The 20480-nt window shown below is 44.0% G+C and overlaps 1 protein-coding gene across 1 annotated transcript; it reads right to left on the bottom strand.

Annotated features, from left to right (window-relative positions):
- Positions 1 to 1348: 1348 nt before the first annotated feature.
- Positions 1349 to 13161, bottom strand: mfsd1 (major facilitator superfamily domain containing 1). Its single transcript, XM_014214576.3, has 16 exons — positions 12920 to 13161; positions 12647 to 12699; positions 12071 to 12183; positions 11447 to 11489; positions 10661 to 10728; positions 10457 to 10565; positions 10237 to 10339; positions 6354 to 6452; positions 5762 to 5873; positions 4535 to 4591; positions 3611 to 3767; positions 3163 to 3260; positions 2871 to 2983; positions 2742 to 2789; positions 2489 to 2549; positions 1349 to 1754 (listed from the first exon to the last, which is right to left on the bottom strand). The coding sequence occupies exons 1-16, from the start codon at positions 13080 to 13082 to the stop codon at positions 1751 to 1753; spliced, it is 1401 nt and encodes a 466-aa protein (XP_014070051.1). The 5' UTR covers positions 13083 to 13161; the 3' UTR covers positions 1349 to 1750.
- Positions 13162 to 20480: the final 7319 nt, after the last annotated feature.

Here is a 20480-nt window from a genome sequence, read left to right as displayed (position 1 = left end):
TACAACCCTAATCTAGCACACCGGATTGTAATAATTAGCTGGTTGATAAGCTGAACCAGGTTAGTTATAACTGGGGTTGGAGTGAAAATCTACAGGAGGATAGTTCTCCAGGAACAGGGTTGGAGCCCTGCTCTAGGCAGTAGTACCCACAGAACACGTTATTTAGAGCTGTTAGAAGTTTGTTAGATCAACACGAAACAGACAGCACTCTTAGTGAAATTTACACAGAGACTATTCTGCAGCTAACAAACAGCCATCACAACTTCAATGGTATATGGATAGGCTTCCTCTACCACAATATTTGACCTAATACTATGCTACGACAAGCCACTTGGTTCAAGCTCAGGTTGTCCTGCAGAAAACTGACTCAGGATTAAAGACTGAAGTGATCCTTCATTACAATAGAAAAACTATCAAAAATGATTTTGTCATTAGAATGATCATTTGATTTAGTGGTTTTCAACATATCTCTTGGCAATTTCCTGAGATTGATCAATAAAACAAAGCATTTTTCCTTTCATTCAGTTGTACAGCAAAGAGGGTTTCCACCCAATTGCCAATGTTACAGTATTGTTTAAAGTCCTCCTTCTTGCACATAAGCCAGGTCATTTTCACAAAGGTCAATGTAAAATTTCTAAATTTGAGTTGTGGTTTTTTTTGTACATTGGGTGAATTGAAATATAAAATGTTTCCGTTTAAAATTCCTTTATCACTTTGACGAGGTTTGCCTTAGCCTTGACGGTGTGACAGTGTAAAGTTTTACGAGCCTCTATGACCAGCCACGAAAGGAATTAATGAAGGAACAGCACTATAAAGAATTGAACACAATGCTGATTCTGAAATCCTCCAGCATAAATCTGTCAAACTAGATCATGCGTCTAGGATTACTGTTCAGAATGACCTCAAGCTATACAAAAGCAGGGAAAGGAGATTGTTTGGTTGGTTGGTTGTGTGTTCCCAACCAATTTGATATTTTCTTCATGATGATTATACAGATTATTCATTTATGGGAATATAGAAGTTATCACACCAACTGTTTCTTTTGATAATCAAAAACTTGGAAGTAAAAATCTAAAATACTTTTCTGAGCAATATTCATTTTTAAAAACATACATAACATTGATAGACAATCTAACATCCTGGTTGTAGAGAGAGATGCTTAAAAGATGAAGAAATCTATGTACTTTCTAACATCCTGGTTGTAGAGAGAGATGCTTAAAAGATGAAGAAATCTAACCATTTCACCTCTTACAGTGTGGGTGATTATACTAAGCAAAAAGGCATATCTTCACGTGGATTATCGGTGAATAACTTTACATCTCTGAAGTAAAAGTCACTCAGCCTGGAGTCTTGTTCTAGACATTTATAAACCTTTTTTTAAAAACACTTAAGTCGGTTTAAAGTGCTTTCTGGTGCCCCACTCTACTGACATTAAAGTATGATTGGTGCTGAGGCTTGAGGTTCCAAAGCATGCACAAACACCAGTCAGTCATTAGCCCTGACAGACACTGGAGGGAGCAGTCAGTGAGATGAGGAGGCGGCCTTGGTGTGTGATGTCAGAGCAGAGGGGTCAGCATCTGAGCTGCGATGGGTCAGTATGTTGTTGGGAGGGGTCAGTTACAATGCAGGGCTGGGTCAGTGTGCAGGTGGGAGGAGTGAGTAGTGCAGACAGGCCCCCTAGCAGGTGATTGACAGCTGTGGTCAGGTCCGTGCAGCCAGCTGGTACAGAGGCCCAGGACTATGTGACCGCTCACCTGGAAAACAGCACAAGACAGGGCTAATGCATTAGTCTGGGATACTCAGCACACAGCCAGACAGACCAACTGGAACCATAAATCCAGTCCTTCTCTACTGCCCTTGTTAAGTGAAACAGCTTCATACTGTTTTTCACATCTGCGTGGGCAAGTCAACAAGGGCAGAGGGAAAGAGACAATATGTTGGAGAGGAATTGGGCCGAGCAGTCACACACACACACACCAGATTAGACAACACACAGACCACACTCAGGAACAGTGTATGCCGAGTTAGGAGAGCCAGAATTGGTTAAGGAGCAAGAAAACCATATGCAGATTTGATATATCAAGAGTTTATTTGGTGCTCAAAGTCTAAATCTATTTGACTTAATCCAGAGCTGTCAAATTATCTACTACACTTGAACATGTTAATTCAGAATGTTACCTACAAACCACTGAAATGCTTTTCTCAAATGTTTTCATTAAACCCACTTGGGATCATATATTGTAGAGCTTCTCTTACAACTATCTCTGAGCATTCCGATAAGGTGAGAGGTTGGGAACCCTAGTGAAGAATATCACAGTTGCAGGCTTTTCTTTTTAGTCCAGCACCAGTTGGATGTTTAATAATACATTGATAATAGGTCCTTGCCTTCCTCATGAGTGGGTTGAGAACCTAACGTTCAGTGGCTCTTGTCTGTATTGAGTGTGAGAGGAGGAGAGGAGGAGAAAGGTCAAAGGTCATGGATACTCACTCTGAATTGGAGTCCTTCAGGAGTTTGGCCCTGGCAGAGGCTGAGAGGTTCAGATCTCCTCCTGAAGAGAGAGAGAGGGAGTAATGGAAAGAGAGTGGCAGGGAGAGGAAAAGAGGGAGAAGGTCAGAAAGAGAAAGGGTGGGAGAGAACGGGAGAGGGATATCAAAGAGCAAGGTTAGTGATGATATCATAAGGCCCGCTCCACTATGAGTGCTTTAATGGTGTTAGGAGGCCAAGCTCCCAGCTCCCTTACCTCGTAGATAATCAACAAAGTACAGCATCACTACCGCGATCAGCGCCACTGAGAGAGTGCGAGAGACACATACACATTTATTGGTTGACTCGACACACACACACACACACACACAGAAGTGTTACTCACAGCAGACACAGGCAGTGAAGAAGACCTCCAGGAAGAGGTATCCCTTGTTGTCCAGAATAGATCCTGCTGCCATGGAGATCAGAGCCAGGCCCAGGTTCTGGATGGACTGCATGCTGGGAGGTAGGAAGGCCATGCGTCATCATCAACAACAGCAGCATCACCACCGTCATCATCAACAATAACTACAACATCATCATCACAGTCACAAATAATGGATAGAATGCAAACGCCTGTAGGTATGAAGCACCTTTCTGGTTCCACAGAAAGGGTGGGTAGGAGCAGGTGTACTTACAAGCCATAGGCGGTCCCCAGCTGATGCTCTGGCACCACGAAGGCCACCATGGGCCACAGGGCACAGGCCAGCAGGGAGTAGGACAAACCCAACAGGGACTGGAGGACACAGATACATAGTACCATTATCAACACTGTTACCAACACCATTCACTATACCTGGTTACCCAGTCACAAAACAACTACATTACTATATATAAACACAATCTAAACTCTGACTGCATAAGCCAATCCTCTGGAAGCAGGATGTAATTGTCTTGCAGGACTAAACAAAAGCAAGTGTTCAAGGACCCAGTGATCCAAGGTTGCGTGTCCAAATCTGGCCCACCGCTCGTCACTGCATACACTAGGTTTCTAGTGAATGTCCTACTAAATGTCTCCAAGGTCATATTCTGCTGTGAACCACTCTGCACCATTCTATCGGTAATAAAATGGAGAATGGTCTTCACCATGGCGATCCAGGGGTTCCAGAAGGTGAAAGCGAGCATCATGTGGGCTATGAGCGTCGTGACGACGGCACACAGCACCCAGATCACGTTCTTCCCTATCCTGTCCACCATGAAGCCCAACACAGGTGAGGCTGGGGCTGAGATGATGTACACAATACTGGGAGAGGGAGAGGGTGGAGAGAGGGGACACAGGGGGAGAGGGTGGAGAGAGGGGACACAGAAGGAGAGGGTGGAGAGAGGGGACACAGGGGGAGAGGGTGGAGAGAGGGGACACAGGGGGAGAGGGTGGAGAGAGGGGACACAGGGGGAGAGAAGGAGAGGGTGGAGAGAGGGGACACAGGGGGAGAGAAGGAGAGGGTGGAGAGAGGGGACACAGGGGGAGAGAAGGAGAGGGTGGAGAGAGGGGACACGGGGAGAGAAGGAGAGGGTGGAGAGAGGGGACACGGGGGGAGAGAAGGAGAGAGGGGACACGGGGGGAGAGAAGGAGAGGGTGGAGAGAGGGGACACGGGGGGAGAGAAGGAGAGGGTGGAGAGAGGGGACACGGGGGGAGAGAGGGGACAGGGGGGGAGAGAAGGAGAGGGTGGAGAGAGGGGACAGGGGGGGAGAGAAGGAGAGGGTGGAGAGAGGGGACAGGGGGGGAGAGAAGGAGAGGGTGGAGAGAGGGGACGGGGGGGAGAGAAGGAGAGGGTGGAGAGAGGGGACATGGAGGGAGAGATAGTGATTGTGTTTACAAGGGTGGCAGAGACACAGTTACAATGTGTTGTGACAGTTCATAGTCTGAGGTGAGAAGAGAGCTAAAACAAACCTCATTTGAAGAACTCACAAAAAGTTGAGTGGCACATCCTCACTCTGTCCAAATTGAATCACTTGTTTTATTAGTTACTCCGGCATCTCAGACTGGGGTAAAGAGTTGTGTGTGTTACCTGTTAATTGCTCTTGCTTCTTGAGGTGAGAAGTTGAACTTTTCAATGAAGAAAACCCTGCAAGGGGAAGACCGACAGAGGAGAAAAGGACAGTCAGTCACACCAGACCAGAGTATGTCCATACTATCACTGCAACATATCCCACCACCACATTAAGCACATCCCTTTTCCTGTACTATAGGCATTCATTACAACTCACAGACCAATGTACTCTTTACATTTCTATACAGGGCCTTAGGGAGCAACTGACAGTCCCTCAGACTGTTTTAGCACACAAGCACATGCGCGTGCACACAGACACCGAACACCCCCCATCCCTTCCAGCCAGCTACCAAGTAGAGTTGCACCTGGTCCCCACATTGGTGAACCGCAGAACATGGTAGTGAACAGGCTCCAGCAGCCAGGTAAGTATTGTATAAAAAAAAAATCTAGATTCTATAACATGCATCTCCACTCTTCCCCCCCCCCCCGCCCGTCTCTCGCCGTCTCTCCCCCCCCGCCCGTCTCTCGCCGTGTCTCTCCCCCCCCCGCCCGTCTCTCGCCGTCTCCCCCCCCCCCCCGCCCGTCTCTCGCCGTCTCCCCCCCCCCCCCCGCCGTCTCTCCCCCCCCCCGCCGTCTCCCCCCCCCCCCCGCCCATCTCTCGCCGTCTCCCCCCCCCCGCCGTCTCTCCCCCCCCCGCCGTCTCCCCCCCCCGCCTCTCGCCGTCTCCCCGCCCATCTCTCGCCGTCTCCCCCCCCCCCCCGCCCGTCTCTCGCCGTCTCTCCCCCCCCGCCCGTCTCTCGCCGTCTCTCCCCCTGCCCCCCGCCCGTCTCTCGCTGTCTCTCCCCCTGCCCCCCACCCATCTCCCTGTCCCCCCCACCCCCCACCCATCTCCCTGTCCCCCCCACCCCCCACCCATCTCCCTGTCCCCCCATCTCTCCTTAGTACTCCCTTTCCTACCCACTCAGGGGGTTAGATTACATGGTCTCTAACTGTTCATTCTTTAAATCAGCTTGGGAGAAAAACATTATTCTAAAGGAGTTCATTATATTATATTCCCTCAAGGTATTGTACATGATGGAGAATAGACATTGTGTTCGAGGGGACAGGCATGAACAAGTGGCAGCACATAATCCCTGATCTACAATCACCTTGCAGCCCAAATTCCTACTTGTGATAAAAGCTGGCAATATTGGTGATGGTTTTGACTGATAAGACATGATGACTGATGGTTTGTGTGCTACTCACTGTCCCAGTCCAATGAAGGGGAAGATGGCCACGTAGTAGCCCACACAGATGATGAAGATGAGCCACAGTGGGAAGGGGAAGTCCTTCACATCCGTCAGCTTGATCACTTCCCCTACACACACAAAACACATGTTCAACACACAGAACCAGTCTTGGCTAAAGCATCCCCTTGGGAAAGGAGTGTGACAGCCAGTCAATAACCCACAGGAAGTAGTACTACGACCCCTGACCTCCGCCCCTGTCACACTAAAGCCAGCCCAGGGAAACGCTGAGCACGGTGGAAACACAGGCTAACTTCCCAATAATCAATTCTGACAAGATTACATGCAACACAATGGGTAGTTTGAAGTTTCCCAGGTGGATAGAGCTCCTTAAATCAACTAAATTCATCAGGGCAAAATGAGATAGGCTAATGGTGACAGAAGGAACCTACCCTCTACCACCTCACACCAACATTGTCAGAATACAGTGGACATGATAACCATAGCACATAGATAATGACCATCATCCCAGTCAATGCCATTATCCTGTGTAGTTCAGCTCTGATTGGGACACACATCGGAGGCAGTCACTGACTGCCGTGTTAGCTCACCGGTCGCTCCCTGTTCCTTGTTGAGGATCCTCTCAGCCCTCTTGTCCAGGTAGCCCAACACCAGAGCACAGACCAGAGAGAATATACATGTCGCCCCAGCTGGAGAAGGAGAAAGAGAGATGGAGAGAGCACGAGCAAGAGAGAGAAAGGGTGAGGGGGGATAAAGGAGAGAGACAGGAAAATCATTACATCAGCTATGAACAGGTAGGTGTGGCTCATGAACCTACAGCAGCACAATAGGGTAAGTCCTCAGGAGAAGAGCCTGGCAAAGATCTTTAAAGACCTGTCTAGTTCAGTCTAAATAAACATGACTGCTTCCTTTAGGACCAACAGAGTAATTAGATTAAAAAGTAGCTCAAAAAGTTTACTTTAGATTGTGTCGAGAGCGATTGCCGGAATACTTTCGATTTCTTGGGGGAGGTCGAAGATCTCTACATCACACACATATCACATCCCACCCTCTACAGCAGAGGGGTTTGTAGTCCAAAAAAATATTCTCTATTAACCAGGTGAAATTTCAGTAAGTATTTGGCTAAATCCAGTAGGCTTTGGTTTGAATTAACAGTAGGGTATGGACATATTAGACCCATCTCACAGGCTTAATATTCCTCTGTAGCTTCAGTAAAGCATCGGCACATATCTACTGGGGCTCCATTATTCCATTCTAATGTTACAGGACTGTACGGTTAAGTCCTGCTGGAGAGAACACAGACTGCTGGGCTCCTCTTATTCCTGTGGAGCGAGTGAGGACACCCACCATGAAAGAGGAAGTGAAAAGAGAAGTGAGGCGGAGCATCACGAAACCTCTTCCATCACGTGATTCATCAGACATCCCTCTCTGTGCTGAGATTAGAGAGCATTTGTAATAGAAGTGGTATGGTGTTGCAAGCAGGGCTGTCAGGGCTGGAGGGAGATATGTAACCTGAGGCTCAATGTAGACAGCAGGCCTGGGAATTTAGCTCACTCTCCTCCTGATCACGTGGACATGCAACTCACACACACACTGGGTGGTTCTGTATTATGTTATATGTGGATACTAATAAAATACTAAGCGCACACACACACACACACGATGCACGGGTTGACTCATAACCCGCAGTCCCTGTGGTTATATCAGCAGGGCGGGTGGGTTCAGCTTCATTCAATATTGTGTTGATGAAGGGCGGGTGGAATGAAGAGAAACAATGTTTTAAAAAATCCAGAAATGTATAATTCTGGTGTCCATCTATAGGCTATATTGAGTTTTTTTTATCTGGCATTAGTGCATAAGATATAGGGCCTAACTGTATGCTCGCCAAATACATGCACCAATCACCAAATGCTTTTGGGAACTGGGGCAGAAAAATGTATCATCAATCCACTGAGGAAAAAAGGATGGTGTCGGAGTTTAAAATCAATAAGCTACAGAATGGAGGCCAGAAAAGTAGTGTTTGGGAAAGATTTGGTGAAGTGATAAGAGAGAATGATAGCACTATGATGTGTGTGATGATTGTGAGGCGCTATAGAAATTCAACAGCCACATGACAGGGACTTCAAATATGGCCAAGCCACGTACGAGCAAGTCAGGTCTCTAGCCCCAAGCCCATCTCACATGTACGCTGACAGCAAAAAGATACCACTGCAGGTGAAATCCGAGGTTGATGATGATTGTGTGGACTTGCATCCCTTTGACATTGTTTCGGGAAAGGGCTTCACCTGTATGGCGCAGGGACTTAACATTGGAGTCCGTAATGAAGCGATCAAGGCCAACTCTGTCATCCCGCGCAGACAGACAGTGTGTGAAAGAGCCAAAGAGGCCACAACAGAGAAGGCTACACGGTCTGAGTCAATCAAGAAGGCTTTAGACGCCGGGGGAGCTGCCATCACCACAGACATGTGGACGGATGATTTCAACAAAAAGGGCAGGCACCCTGCTTATTTTTTGACAGACGATTGGCAACTGAAAAGTCACGTCATCGCCTCCGTGGAGTCTGACGCCTACCTGAGGAAGACAGCAGAGAACATCCACGAGCAAATCAGCAAGGAACTCAACGACTTTGGAATTCCAGGTGACTGTCTCTGCAAAAGCGTGTCTGTGAGTGACCAGGGAGCAAACAAACGCAGCGCTGCGCGACTACCACTGGATCTCTTGCACAACTCCTGAAACATCAATTCCAAGAAAAGGGAGGCATCAGAGTGTGTTCGTGAAGTCACTGAGATGATGGAAGCAGGCAAGAGCCTTGTGACCTACCTAAAAAGAAGACCGGCACTGTCGCCAATTTACCCCGTGCAGTAATCCAAAAACGTGAGACTCACTGGAACAGCCAGGCTGACATGCTGGAGTCGGTCAGCAAGCAGGACACAGAAATACGGCAAATGCTCGAGGACAGAGACCAACTGGATGGAATGAAGGGCATTTACAAGGATGAGCTGAGCCCTCACCGACTTTCTGTCAGTCTTCAAGGCGGCATCTGTAGAGCTAGAAGGAGAGAAGTACCACACTCTCTAGTTGGTGATGCTCTGCTTTTACAAACTAAAACAACGCTGTGAGCCAACACAGGGCGATCCACTCTACATGGTAAACATCCACACACAGGCATCAGAGCTCCTCGCCGAGAAGATGCTGCTCACTCAAACTCGCCACGCTCCTGTGGCCAAAATTCAAAAAACACTGAAGATGCTCCCCATCAAAGAAAGAGTCGCTGTGTCTGACCAAGCCAGGAGACTGACAGAGCCAGCCACTCCACTCCCCAGTCAAGTTTCAGCACCACGGACAGAGGATCTCAGCAAAGGTAACTTATTATTATTAGAATAATTAGTATTACTAGGCTTAGTCTTATTAAATATTCACTTTACAGTTGGAAATGCAAGCAACTACTCCGTAAAGAGACCAAGATTTAACTTCACGGACTGGGAGGACGAGAGATCGACGAAATCCAGAGGTACAGAAGCACTCACTTTTCCCTGGAGGATTGTGTGGAGGAAAGTTTCCTTTCTTTCTGGGAGATGCAGGAGCATACGTTCCCACAAATCCAGGCTCTTGCAAAGACAATTCTCTGCATTCCAGCATCAAGCACATAGAGTGAACGCGCCTTCAGCACTGCCGGGCGCGTTACTGAATCCAGGCGCGTCACTGAATCCAGGCGCGTCACTGAATCCAGGCGCGTCACTGAATCCAGGCGCGTCACTGAAACCTGGCACAGCCGACTGAAACCTGGCACAGCCGACTGAAACCTGGCACAGCCGACTGAAACCTGGCACAGCCGACTGAAACCTGGCACAGCGGACGTTATTCTGTTCCTTAACAGGGCTGCAAAAAAAAGACAAAGTAGGCAATTCTAGCCTCAACTGGTCAGTGGGCACTTCCCTTTTCTAAACTTCGCTGTGTTGTAGCCAAGTTATCATTTATTTTCTCCCCATTCAATGTTTTTTTATTAATTCATATACCAGTATAGGATATTAGCCCACACAGGCGGTCAGCCTACAAGATGTCCATTTACTGTTTCCTTTCAGTAAAATGATAGGCCTAAGAATTTTCAATTGCTCAAGAAAAAAAAAAACTGCCTAATTGTTCAATAAATGTAAAAAAAATTAAAAAAAAGGAATAAAAAAAAGCTGTGCAGTCGTCCTACAAGAGATCCATTCAATGTTTGACATTTTGTTTCGTTTCAGTAAAACAATAGGCTACTGTTCAATAGGTGCAATCCTTTTTAAATGCTCAAGAGAAATGTAATGGTTCAATAAATTGTGCAAGAGTAAAATATATATAGATTTTCGATATTTGCGGGTTAGGGTCAGGTGTGGGGCTCAGATTTTCACATTGTAACCCATCCACAATCGCCCTACTATCAATTGCTGGTCGGTGCGGGTGAACAAACAGCTGACACACACACTTTTAACTCACCGATCATGAGCGAGACTCCCAGAGTGGTGTGTCCTGTCGAGCCTACCAGGTCAGCGACACGGTTGTACACCCAGCCCATGATGTTCATGTTGACAGTGCTACCCTGAGGGACAGGAGACAACCCAACACTCCCTGATCAGCCACATAAATAACACCTTAAGTATGTGCTTCTGTATCCATCTATATACGGTGTTATACTTCGCTTCTAGCGTGTTCTTACCAGCCTGGCCATGCTGAGCTGAAGACCAAACACCAAGTTGAGTTCCTTCCCTTTGAACCAGTTCACTGCATAGGTGTTCTGGGCCACAGCCAGAGACTCACCTCCGATCCTACCCAGAGAGAGAACTTAGTTAGGGGGAGAGAAGTGGCTTGGAGCTGTAGCAAGGACTAGCTCAGTGACAAAATAGTCTAAAATGCATCTTACCCAAACACAAAACGTCCAATCTCCATTAACCAGAATAGATCTAGAAGTGCCCCAACAGCAACTATAACCTGTGGAAATACACAGTGGTGGAAAAAGTACTCAATGGTCAGTCATACTTGAATAAAAGCAAAGATACCTAAATAGAAAATGGCTCAGTAAAAGTCACCCAGTAAAATCCTACTTGACTAAAAAAGACTAAAAGTATCTGGTTTGAAATGTACTTAAGTACAGTGGGGAATAAAGCAGTCAATTGTCATACTGGAGTAAAAGTCTAAGTAAATGCTCTACATCAAATTCCTTATATTACGCAAACCAGACGGAACGATTTTCTTGTTTTTATTTACGGACAGCCAGGGGCACACTCCAACTCTCACATAATTTACAAACACAGTATTTGTGTTTAGTGAGTCCGCCAGATCAGAGACAGAGATGATAACGCGTTATACTGATAGGTGCATGAATTGGACCATATTGCTGTCCTACCTGAGCATTTAAAATGTAAACAAATACTTTTGGGTGTCAGTGAAAATGTATGGGAGTAAAAAGTACATATTTTCTCTAGGAATGTAGTACAGTACAAGTAAAAACCATGGGGTATTGTGTGTAGATTAATGGAGGGAAAAAACGATTTAATAAATGTGTAATGTACAAAAATTAAAAGGAGTCTGAATACATTTCTGATTTCACTGTACATTACCACCGGAAATATATCTATTTAATTTGTTCCTAGATATTTTGTAGAAGAGCAGCTCTCGAACACATCTCCATCATGTGGTGTGCACCTACCTGTCCAACGCAGACAAACAGGGCGAAGATTATCGTTCCTAGCCTACCAGGAGAGGACAAGCACAGTGACAGAAACTATGTTTACATGGGGATAATTTGAAGTGAATATAAACATGCTCGTCACAACGTTATCTCTCCTTGTGTTGCTGGAGATGACAGCCCTAGTTCATCATAGATTCAGATTAACCCTTCACACACACACACAATTACCTCAGCATCTTCTGTTGTCAGAGGTTCATGGTGAGACTAGGGATTTCCTACTAACTGGCAGACAACCCCTGCCCAGACTACAGTAGGTACAGGCTGTATTGTCCATGGAGGAGTGTGTGGGGGAAAACACACCTACAACCAGCATCCGTTATCATATTATACAAATGTGACGTAAAAAGGATCCTAGGGTGTAAATCTCAACGTATGTATTGTACACATACAGTTTTTGCTCTGAGAAGCACAGCACTATGCACGCGTTATGTGACTGTAACCAGGTAGTCACTGGACGCAAGAGGTTAAATACCATGTCTGCGCCAGTACAAGACGGTTATCCTTGGATGGCGATAACCAAGTATTCCATGTAGGGAACAGGTGTCAGTACAGTAGTGTTTAACTAGTAACCTGTGGTCCTACCTGATGCCAAAGACCCTGTCGAGCAGGAAGCCCCCCAGGAAACAGAGCACCACGTTGGGCCAGGAGTACCAGGCATAGAGCTGCATGAACATGGACGTGTTCAGCTTCATGTCCTGGTGCAGACCAGAGAGGACAGAGAATGTCAGTGCATTGGTAGCCCAAATGACTAGAAAGGTCTCTTTAAGAAAGCAAAACAAAGGCAGAGAAACACTAATATGAACTGTGAGTGCATGGACCAACCATACACTAACTGGTATGACCTGATATTGGTCTGTTGTTTACTGTATTAGAAAACCTTTGAGCACAATGAGAAGTGAGAAACGTAGCTGCATTAGTTCTAATGGGCCATTTCCTTTGTTTCACTTATCAGCAAGTTTACAACATCAAGGTGGTGTCATGAAGAGTCAGACGTTCATGTAATTAGAACGTGTCCATAGAGTTAGAATAACTACAATAACTATGGTCATTTCCCATATTGAAGCATCGGAGGAAGGCTCTGGCATACAGCAGGCTAGGCTACAATGACGACAGAGTGACATGATGTGACAGACGGAAACTTCAGTCCTCCTTCCTCACCTGTATGACTTGAGTCTGCAAAGCAGCTGGGTTATCATAACAGAAGTAACTTCCTGAAACAAAGTAAGGCTGTCAGTGGGCAGAATTGGTACATCAAAGTGCTGAAACTGTACATTCTAAACCAGCTCGTATTTAATTGATACAGTCATGGAAGACTACATCATTGTGAAAGATAATCAAACTCTGATATCCAAAAGCAATTAGTGTGATAGTCAAGTTAGCTGAATGAAGCCTAAACTCTCCAAAGAATTTTGTTGGAACCGCCCTGCTCACCGAATCCCAGAAAGCACATAAAAAGCAGGACGAAAATGCGGTGAGGCAGCCGTCTCGGGTCACAGAGCGCAGACATCGGTCTAACCGGTCCGCTTTCATTTCTGGGACCTGAAGACGAGATATCCCCTTCATCGTCCAAAAGGTTCTGTCGCTCCTCCGCCATCTTCGTCTGTGTTTTGGAAAGGAAGGGAAAAGGATAATAAGGCGCAGACAGTCATATGACATACAGCTCCACGTGACTCGTCTCGGCTGAGCGCAGCAGTAAAAGGAAAAGAGTTCAGCAACAAGCCCATGACCATAAAGGGGCAAATCGCTGATCGTTACATATTCTACTTTAGAATATTCAATACAATGGTGATTTCTAAGGCGGGTCATTTTTATATTACATAATTGAATTTAATTAATTAATTTGACATACATACATACATACATACATACATACATACATACATACATACATATATATATATATATGAAGTCGGAAGTTTACATACGCTCCACATAACACAAGTAATTTTTCCAACAATTGTTTACAGACAGATTATTTCACTTATAATTCACTGTATCACAATTCCAGTGGGTCTGAAGTTTACATACACTTAGTTGACTGTGCCTTCAAACAGCTTGGAAAATTCCAGAAAAAAATGTCATGTCTTCAGAAGCTTCTGATAGGCTAATTGACATCATTTGAGTCAATTGGAGGTGTAACCGTGGATGTATTTCAAGACCTCCCTTCAAACTCTGTGCCTCTTTGCTTGACATCATGGGAAAATCAAAAGAAATCAGCCAAGACCCCCGAAAAAAATAATTGTAGACCTCTACAAGTCTGGTTCATCCTTGGGTGCAATTTCCAAACGCCTGAAGGTACCATGTTCATCTGTACAAACAATAGTATGCAAGTATAAACACCATGGGACCACGCAGCCATCATAACGCTTAGGAAGGAGATGCATTCTGTCTCCTAGAGATGAACGTACTTTGGTGCGAAAAGTGCAAATCAATCCCAGAACAACAGCAAAGGACCTTGTGAAGATGCTGGAGGAAACGGGTACAAAAGTATCTATATCCACAGTAAAACGAGTCCTATATAGACATAACCTGAAAGGCTGCTCAGCAAGGAAGAAGCCACTGCTCCAAAACCACCATAAAAGAAGCCAGACGATGGTTTGCAACTGCACATGGGGACAAAGATTGTATGTACTTTTTGGAGAAATGTCCTCTGGTCTGATGAAACAAAAATAAAACTGTTTGGCCATAATGACTATCATTATGTTTGGAGGAAAAAGGGGGAAGCTTACAAGCTGAAGAACACCATTCCAACCATGAAGCACGGGGGTGGCAGCAACATTTTGTGGGGGTGCTTTGCTGCAGGAAGGACTGGTGCTCTTCACAAAATAGATGGCATCATGAGGGGGGAAAATGATGTGGATATATTGAAGCAACATCTCAAGACATCAGTCAGGAAGTTAATTAAAGCTTGGTCACAAATGGGTCTTCCAAATGGACAATGACCCCAAGCATACTCCCGAAGTTTTGGCAAAATGGCTTACGGACAACAAAGTCAAGGTATTGGAGTGGCTATCACAAAGCCCTGACCTCAAATCCTATAGAAAATGTGTGGGCAGAACTCAAAAAGCGTGTGCGAGCAAGGAAGCCTACAAACCTGACTCAGTTACACCAGCTCTGTCAGGAGGAATGGGCCAAAAATTAGAGAACTTATTGTGGAAGGCTACCTGAAATGTTTGACCCAAGTTAAACAATTTGAAAGCAATGCTACCAAATACTAATTGAATGTATGTAAACTTCTGACCCACTGGGAATGTGATGAAAGAAATAAAAGCTGAAATAAATCACTCTTTACTATTATTCTGACATTTCACATTCTTAAAATAAAGTGGTGATCCTAACTGACTTAAGACAGCACATTTTTACCAGGATTAAATGTCAGGAATTGTGAAAATTGAGTTTAAATATATTTGGCTAAGGCGTATGTAAACTTCTGACTTCAACTTTATAGGCTGACATTGTTGAAGCTTTGTAGGCATAGGGGTGATCGAGGAGGTCTTGTCAATGACCTACACAAACTACTCTGTAATGTCAAAATGGAAGAAAAATTTGAATATATGTAAAGAATATTAAAGATGTATTGACCCCCTGAGTCAATACAAGTTTGAATCACCTTTGGTAGTGATTACAGCTGTGAGTCATTAAGAGCTTTGTGCAACATTTGCCCATTATTATTTAAAACATTCTCCAAGCTCTGTCTAATTGGTTGTTGATCATTGCTGGACAACCATTTTCAGCTCTGGCCATAGATTTTCAAGCAGATTTATGTCAAAACTGTAACTCGACCACTCAGGAACATTCACTGTATTTTTAGTAAGCAACTCCAGTGTAGATTTGACCTTGGTTTTATTGTCCTGCTGAAAGGTCGAATCAAAATTAAATTGTATTAGTCACATGCGCCGAAAACAACAGGTGTAGTAGACCTTACAGTGAAACGCTTACTTACGAGCCCCTAACCAACAATGCAGTTAAACATTTTTTTATCTCAGTGTCTGGTGGAAAACAGACTGAACCAGGTTTTCTAGGATTTCGCCTGTGCTTAGCTCTATTCTGTTTCTTTGTTTCCATCCTGAAAACCTCCCCAGTCCTTAATGATTACAAGCTTACCCATCACATGATGCAGCCACCACTGTGCTTGTAAATATGGAGAGTGGTACTCAGTTATGTGCTGTATTGGATTTGGTCCAAACATAACACTTTGTATTCAGTACATAAAGTTAATTGTTTTGCCAATTTATTTTCAGTTTTACTTTTGTGCCTAAACAGGATGCGTGTTTTGCATTTTTATTCTGCTGTACAAGCTTCCTTCTTTTCACTCTACCTGTAGTGACTTCCTTACCAATTGAACATAGCCACTGGCCAAGCCTGAAGCAGGGTTGTTTCAGACACATACAGTCCACATTCATAGTTTCCAAAAACCAAATGGCAAAAACATTAAATGAGATCCAGGGATACGGTGCAACAAAAAAATTATTTATTTTCCTTATATCTAACAACAACAAAAATTCTCCAAATAACTTAAAGCATAGATTACTTGAAATTAAAATACATAATATGGTCTCTTTGTATGTATGGTCAAAAGACTATACCACTCCCGTGTCTAGCTAGGATTCCCTCCATCCCAAAGGCCCAACTTCCTGTCTTTATCCTATCACTAACACACTTGCCACAGTACAATGCATGGGCCAAAACTAAGTTACACTAATAACAAAATAATACATCTCAATCAGGCAAGTACCAAATATTTCATCACATAATGTACATTCATATATATATATATACACATACATACACACACACACACACATACATGGTGCTCTGTATGTTATTTCATAAAAATATGTCTAAATCGGCAAAAAAAAACAGAATTAGGTTAGTATTGTGGAGTAACTACAATGTTGTTGATCCATCCTCAGTTTTCTCCTATCACAGCCATTCAATTCTGTAACTGTTCAAATGTCACCATTGGCCTCATGGTGAAACACCTGAGCGGTTTCCTTCTTCTTCGGCCACTGAGTTAGGAAGGACGCCTGTATCTTTGTAGTGTCTGGGTGTATTGATACACCATCCAAAATGTAATTAATAACTTCACCATACTCAAAGAGATATGCAATATGACGACTGAACAATGCAGCAGATTACATCATTGTTGATGTCATCATAGTGCCAAACCCTACAAATAGGACGCGTGAGATTGTCTGGACAGACTGTCAGACTTACTCTCTGTGGGTCTCCAACGGTAAGTGGCAAGAGATATATTATCAATGGCATTAACTTGGAAACAATGTAATTCACCATAGATGAGTTTAGCTTATTGGCTTAGCCTCCTTTATGTCCTCTGATTAAATTCTATTGATCAAGGTGAATTTAAGTTGTAACTATGGTAAGTGTGGTATTCAGCTAGGCCTATACATTAGTAAAGTGGGGGAGGGGGGTGTGTTTTGTTCCTCTGTCACCCAGCAGCAGGAGCCCCGAGGGGTGGAGTTGTAGTGACTGCTGATGATACTGTCATCTTCAGGGACTACTGACCAGCTACAAATGAACGCTGATGAGTAATGTTAGAAATAGTGGGCATAAGCTGGTAAGCTTTGGAGAAGTGTGTTTTGTTTCTCTGTCTGTATCTTACAGAAAGCCAGCACCAGGAGCCAAGGAGTTGAAGTTGTAGTCACTGCTGACACCACCATGACATCATTAGTGGCTAGCTACAACTCCTTTCTGATGAGTAAGGTAAGTAGTGCACATGACCAGCACCACTAGCATGGCATCGCCAGGGACAACAACTCATCGCTGCAGATTGTGGAAGACAAAACACTGCACCACTAGCAGTCGACTATATATACGTACTATATACCACAACAAACCAATCAAAACTTCTCACCCCCCTGTTTTTTCTTCTACTGTGGATTTTGATCAATAAAGAACAAATAAACGGTTTCTTGTTGTTTGTGTGTTACAAATATTTAAAATTAACAAAAATGTGTGCGTGTGTGTGGTAGACATGTATCACAGGCAGACACTTGGACACTTCTACAGAGTGAGTAACATTCCTTATGGGACTGCAAGAACGCCCTGATACAATGGGCTCAGGACCCGAATTACCTCAATGGCAGCAGCTTGTACCCACTGATGTCTCTCGACATCTCATGGTGGAAATCATAGGCCCAATCACTTACTGTAATCATGTGAATTTTCACCCCTTGCCTATATCTCTTTTCAGTTTTTGTCATTTAAAAAAAATTATCCTCTGAGTAGACCACAGTATCTCCAGGGTTTATGCAATTCCCATGAATGTAATTTAGAATTTCCCATAATTCACTCCTGCATGGTCATCTGCAAGAGAATTTAATCTAAGGGTGAAGAGTGGGCCTTCCCCTGGCTCCACTCACGCTCTAACGGCATTGTAGCTCATAAATGTTCTGTCCAAATACCAGGCCTTGTTTCTGGCGAGGGAGAGAGATCATATTTCATTATTATATTAATCAGACCCGCATGCAGATGCGACGGTAAATCAGGTCGTAGGTGTCGACAAAATCCCCACGCCCAGTTTGTGACTCTCCAGAAACCTGACTGAGGTGGAGCCAGAAAATACAATATATTTGCTCTGATAAATATATTTCTCATCTGACTCAATTTTAAAATGAATCTGACAATAGGGCGGTATGATTATTATTATGAATAATACATCCCTTCCAGCCTCTCTTGGTGTCGCCCGTTAAAGGCCCTTCAGTTCAGATTTCACTACTACCTAATCCCCATCAGAGCAGTGTACCTGGTATCTCCTGTGTTTCAGTGTCTCTTACCCAGCAGTGATTGATTATAATACATCCTAATCTGTTGTTGCAGCATCACACATGGAGATCCAACCTACCCCAGCCCCACTATCTTGGAGTCTGGAGCTCAATGTTGCTGGAGACAACAGTTGCCATAGCCCATGCCATGCGGAGGGAATGCCCTGACGCTCGGATGCTGCTCCACTGCTCTGTATAAACGTTAATAATCCTTGCTTGTTATACAGTTTTGCAAACCTTGAACACTCAACTAAATTATCATCCAAAAATACATTTACCAAGGTACACTTGCTGTTAGCTGTTTTACCACAGATTCCCACAGTTTTTTTGCATAACACACCTTCGAGCAAACTTATTTTTTGTTCCCTCCCGAGTTTCCATTAGCTCAGCAGGTAGTGTTGTAGTTTGGGTAAATGTGCAACGCAAAGTACCTCTGTGGGAATCTGTGTTAAAATGATGCACGGTAAGTTAATTTGTTTCTATTTGTAAAATAATTTCTCTGTGATATGAAAGTTAAGCTCCAAAGGTCTCCAAAACCATACCGCAGGCGAGGATTGTTATAAACATTTTTAAAGGTTAAAACAGAGCATCAGGATTGTAGTACACATGGTTCCAGCTGTAGTCCATTCATTCAACTGAGAACCCTATAGGGCTGGTTTTATGCCCCCTTGGGTTCTCAAGAGCTACAGTTGCCCCAAAGTGCAGATTTAGGATCAGCTAAACTTGGGTGAATGTATTTAAATTAAATGTGTTAAAGTAACTATCCAGACAGGAGCAAGGGGGAAAACGCTGGTAGGCTTGACGAACAAAATGAACTACTAACAGACAAACAGAACACAGGTATAAATACACTGGGAATAAATGGGGAAGATGGGCGACAACTGGAAGGGGGTGGAGACAAGCAATTAATTATAGGTCATATTTCATAGAAATCTGGAAACACTGGACACTATTATTTTAATTGACAGCCCTCCCACCAATTTGGCCCACTGATTAGGTGCAGGTGAACACATTTGTGGGAGAGGCACATTGTTGGGAGAATGCAATGATGTAAGGAGTGTCCACATTTTTAGACCTATTTGTTTTTGACTTTTTATCCTTGTTTTAGCCATTTTAAGCTGACTGTTTTATATCCAAGTATTTATTCACAATTATTGATAATAAAACTAAAGATCTTGAACTATAACTGTTCCAGACTTCTTTTGAACCTTTTTAATGTGACAAGCCCCAGCCAGCTTCGTCACAGAGAGGAAGAGAAAAGCATTCTGATTGCGGAACATTTCAAAATGCAATCGCACAAAAAAGCAGTGGTTCTACTGTTATGGAGAGAGGAGGGTCTCAGCTTTCTGTAGGTATGACATTTATGTATGACATTTATTTACTAACTTTCAATATTGACTGTTTTAGCACCATTCCAACAGAAGTAGCCAATCTTTGACATATAGCCTAGGCTACAGAGTGCGGGAAGCACTCATCTGCCATTCAGGGTGATTGCATAGGCCTGCAGTATAGCCTATGCTACGGAGTGTGGGAATATAGAGGCGGCATCTTTGGGTGGTATGCTACAAAGTTTAAGACATTACATTTACTGTTCGATTAATCAATTACACAGCTAACTAGCAGGAAAATATATTTAGCTATCTAGGCAATGGGTTTTGAGTTAACACTTCCTCTGTAAGATTATAGCAACAAAAGCCTAATTGTCAATCCAAAATTCATGCCAATCAATGGTTTAGATATTGCACATCAAAATAGCTTTATCATGCAATCCTGCTTGGACATGTTAGGTGAAACAACGTATTACTTGAATCATACCATCTCAATAGTATTGTCAATGACTTTATAGCTTTATTCCTAATTGTCTATTTTGTGACGCGGTGGCAACATTTTGGTGTGACCAAATCAGGTGCTGGTGCCCTTCTATACAGCTTTCTTCATGTACAGTATATGGATTACCGCTAGTATCTTATATATTAATAATTTATATATCTCTTTTTGTGTGTCAGCCACAATACAGGGCTCCACAATGCTCAGTCTAGTTTACCAATAAACAAATAGTGGCATCACCACTGGATAGTGACATCACCTGCTGTCTCGACCTCTGAATGCTCGGCTATGAAAGCCAACTGACATTTACTCCTGAGGTATTGACCTGTAGCACGCTCTACAACCACTGGGATTATTATTTGACCCTGCTGGTCATCTAT

This window comes from Salmo salar, chromosome 09 (assembly GCF_965601325.2).
Source record: "Salmo salar chromosome 09, fSalSal1, whole genome shotgun sequence".
Classification (NCBI taxonomy): Eukaryota; Metazoa; Chordata; class Actinopteri; order Salmoniformes; family Salmonidae; genus Salmo; species Salmo salar.
This window is presented reverse-complemented; position numbering and strand designations above follow the sequence as displayed.

Bases quoted from the DNA above. Each gene is read 5' to 3' on its own strand.
- mfsd1 (XM_014214576.3), bottom strand. From the start codon at position 13,082: ATGGCGGAGGAGCGACAGAACCTTTTGGACGATGAAGGGGATATCTCG. The intron at 6,453-10,236 runs GTGAGTTAAAAG...CTCCTTCTCCAG, and splicing joins GGGAGTCTCGCTCATGATCG to CTGGGGCGACATGTATATTC. The intron at 5,874-6,353 runs GTGAGCTAACAC...TTGTGTGTGTAG, and splicing joins CAAGGAACAGGGAGCGACCG to GGGAAGTGATCAAGCTGACG.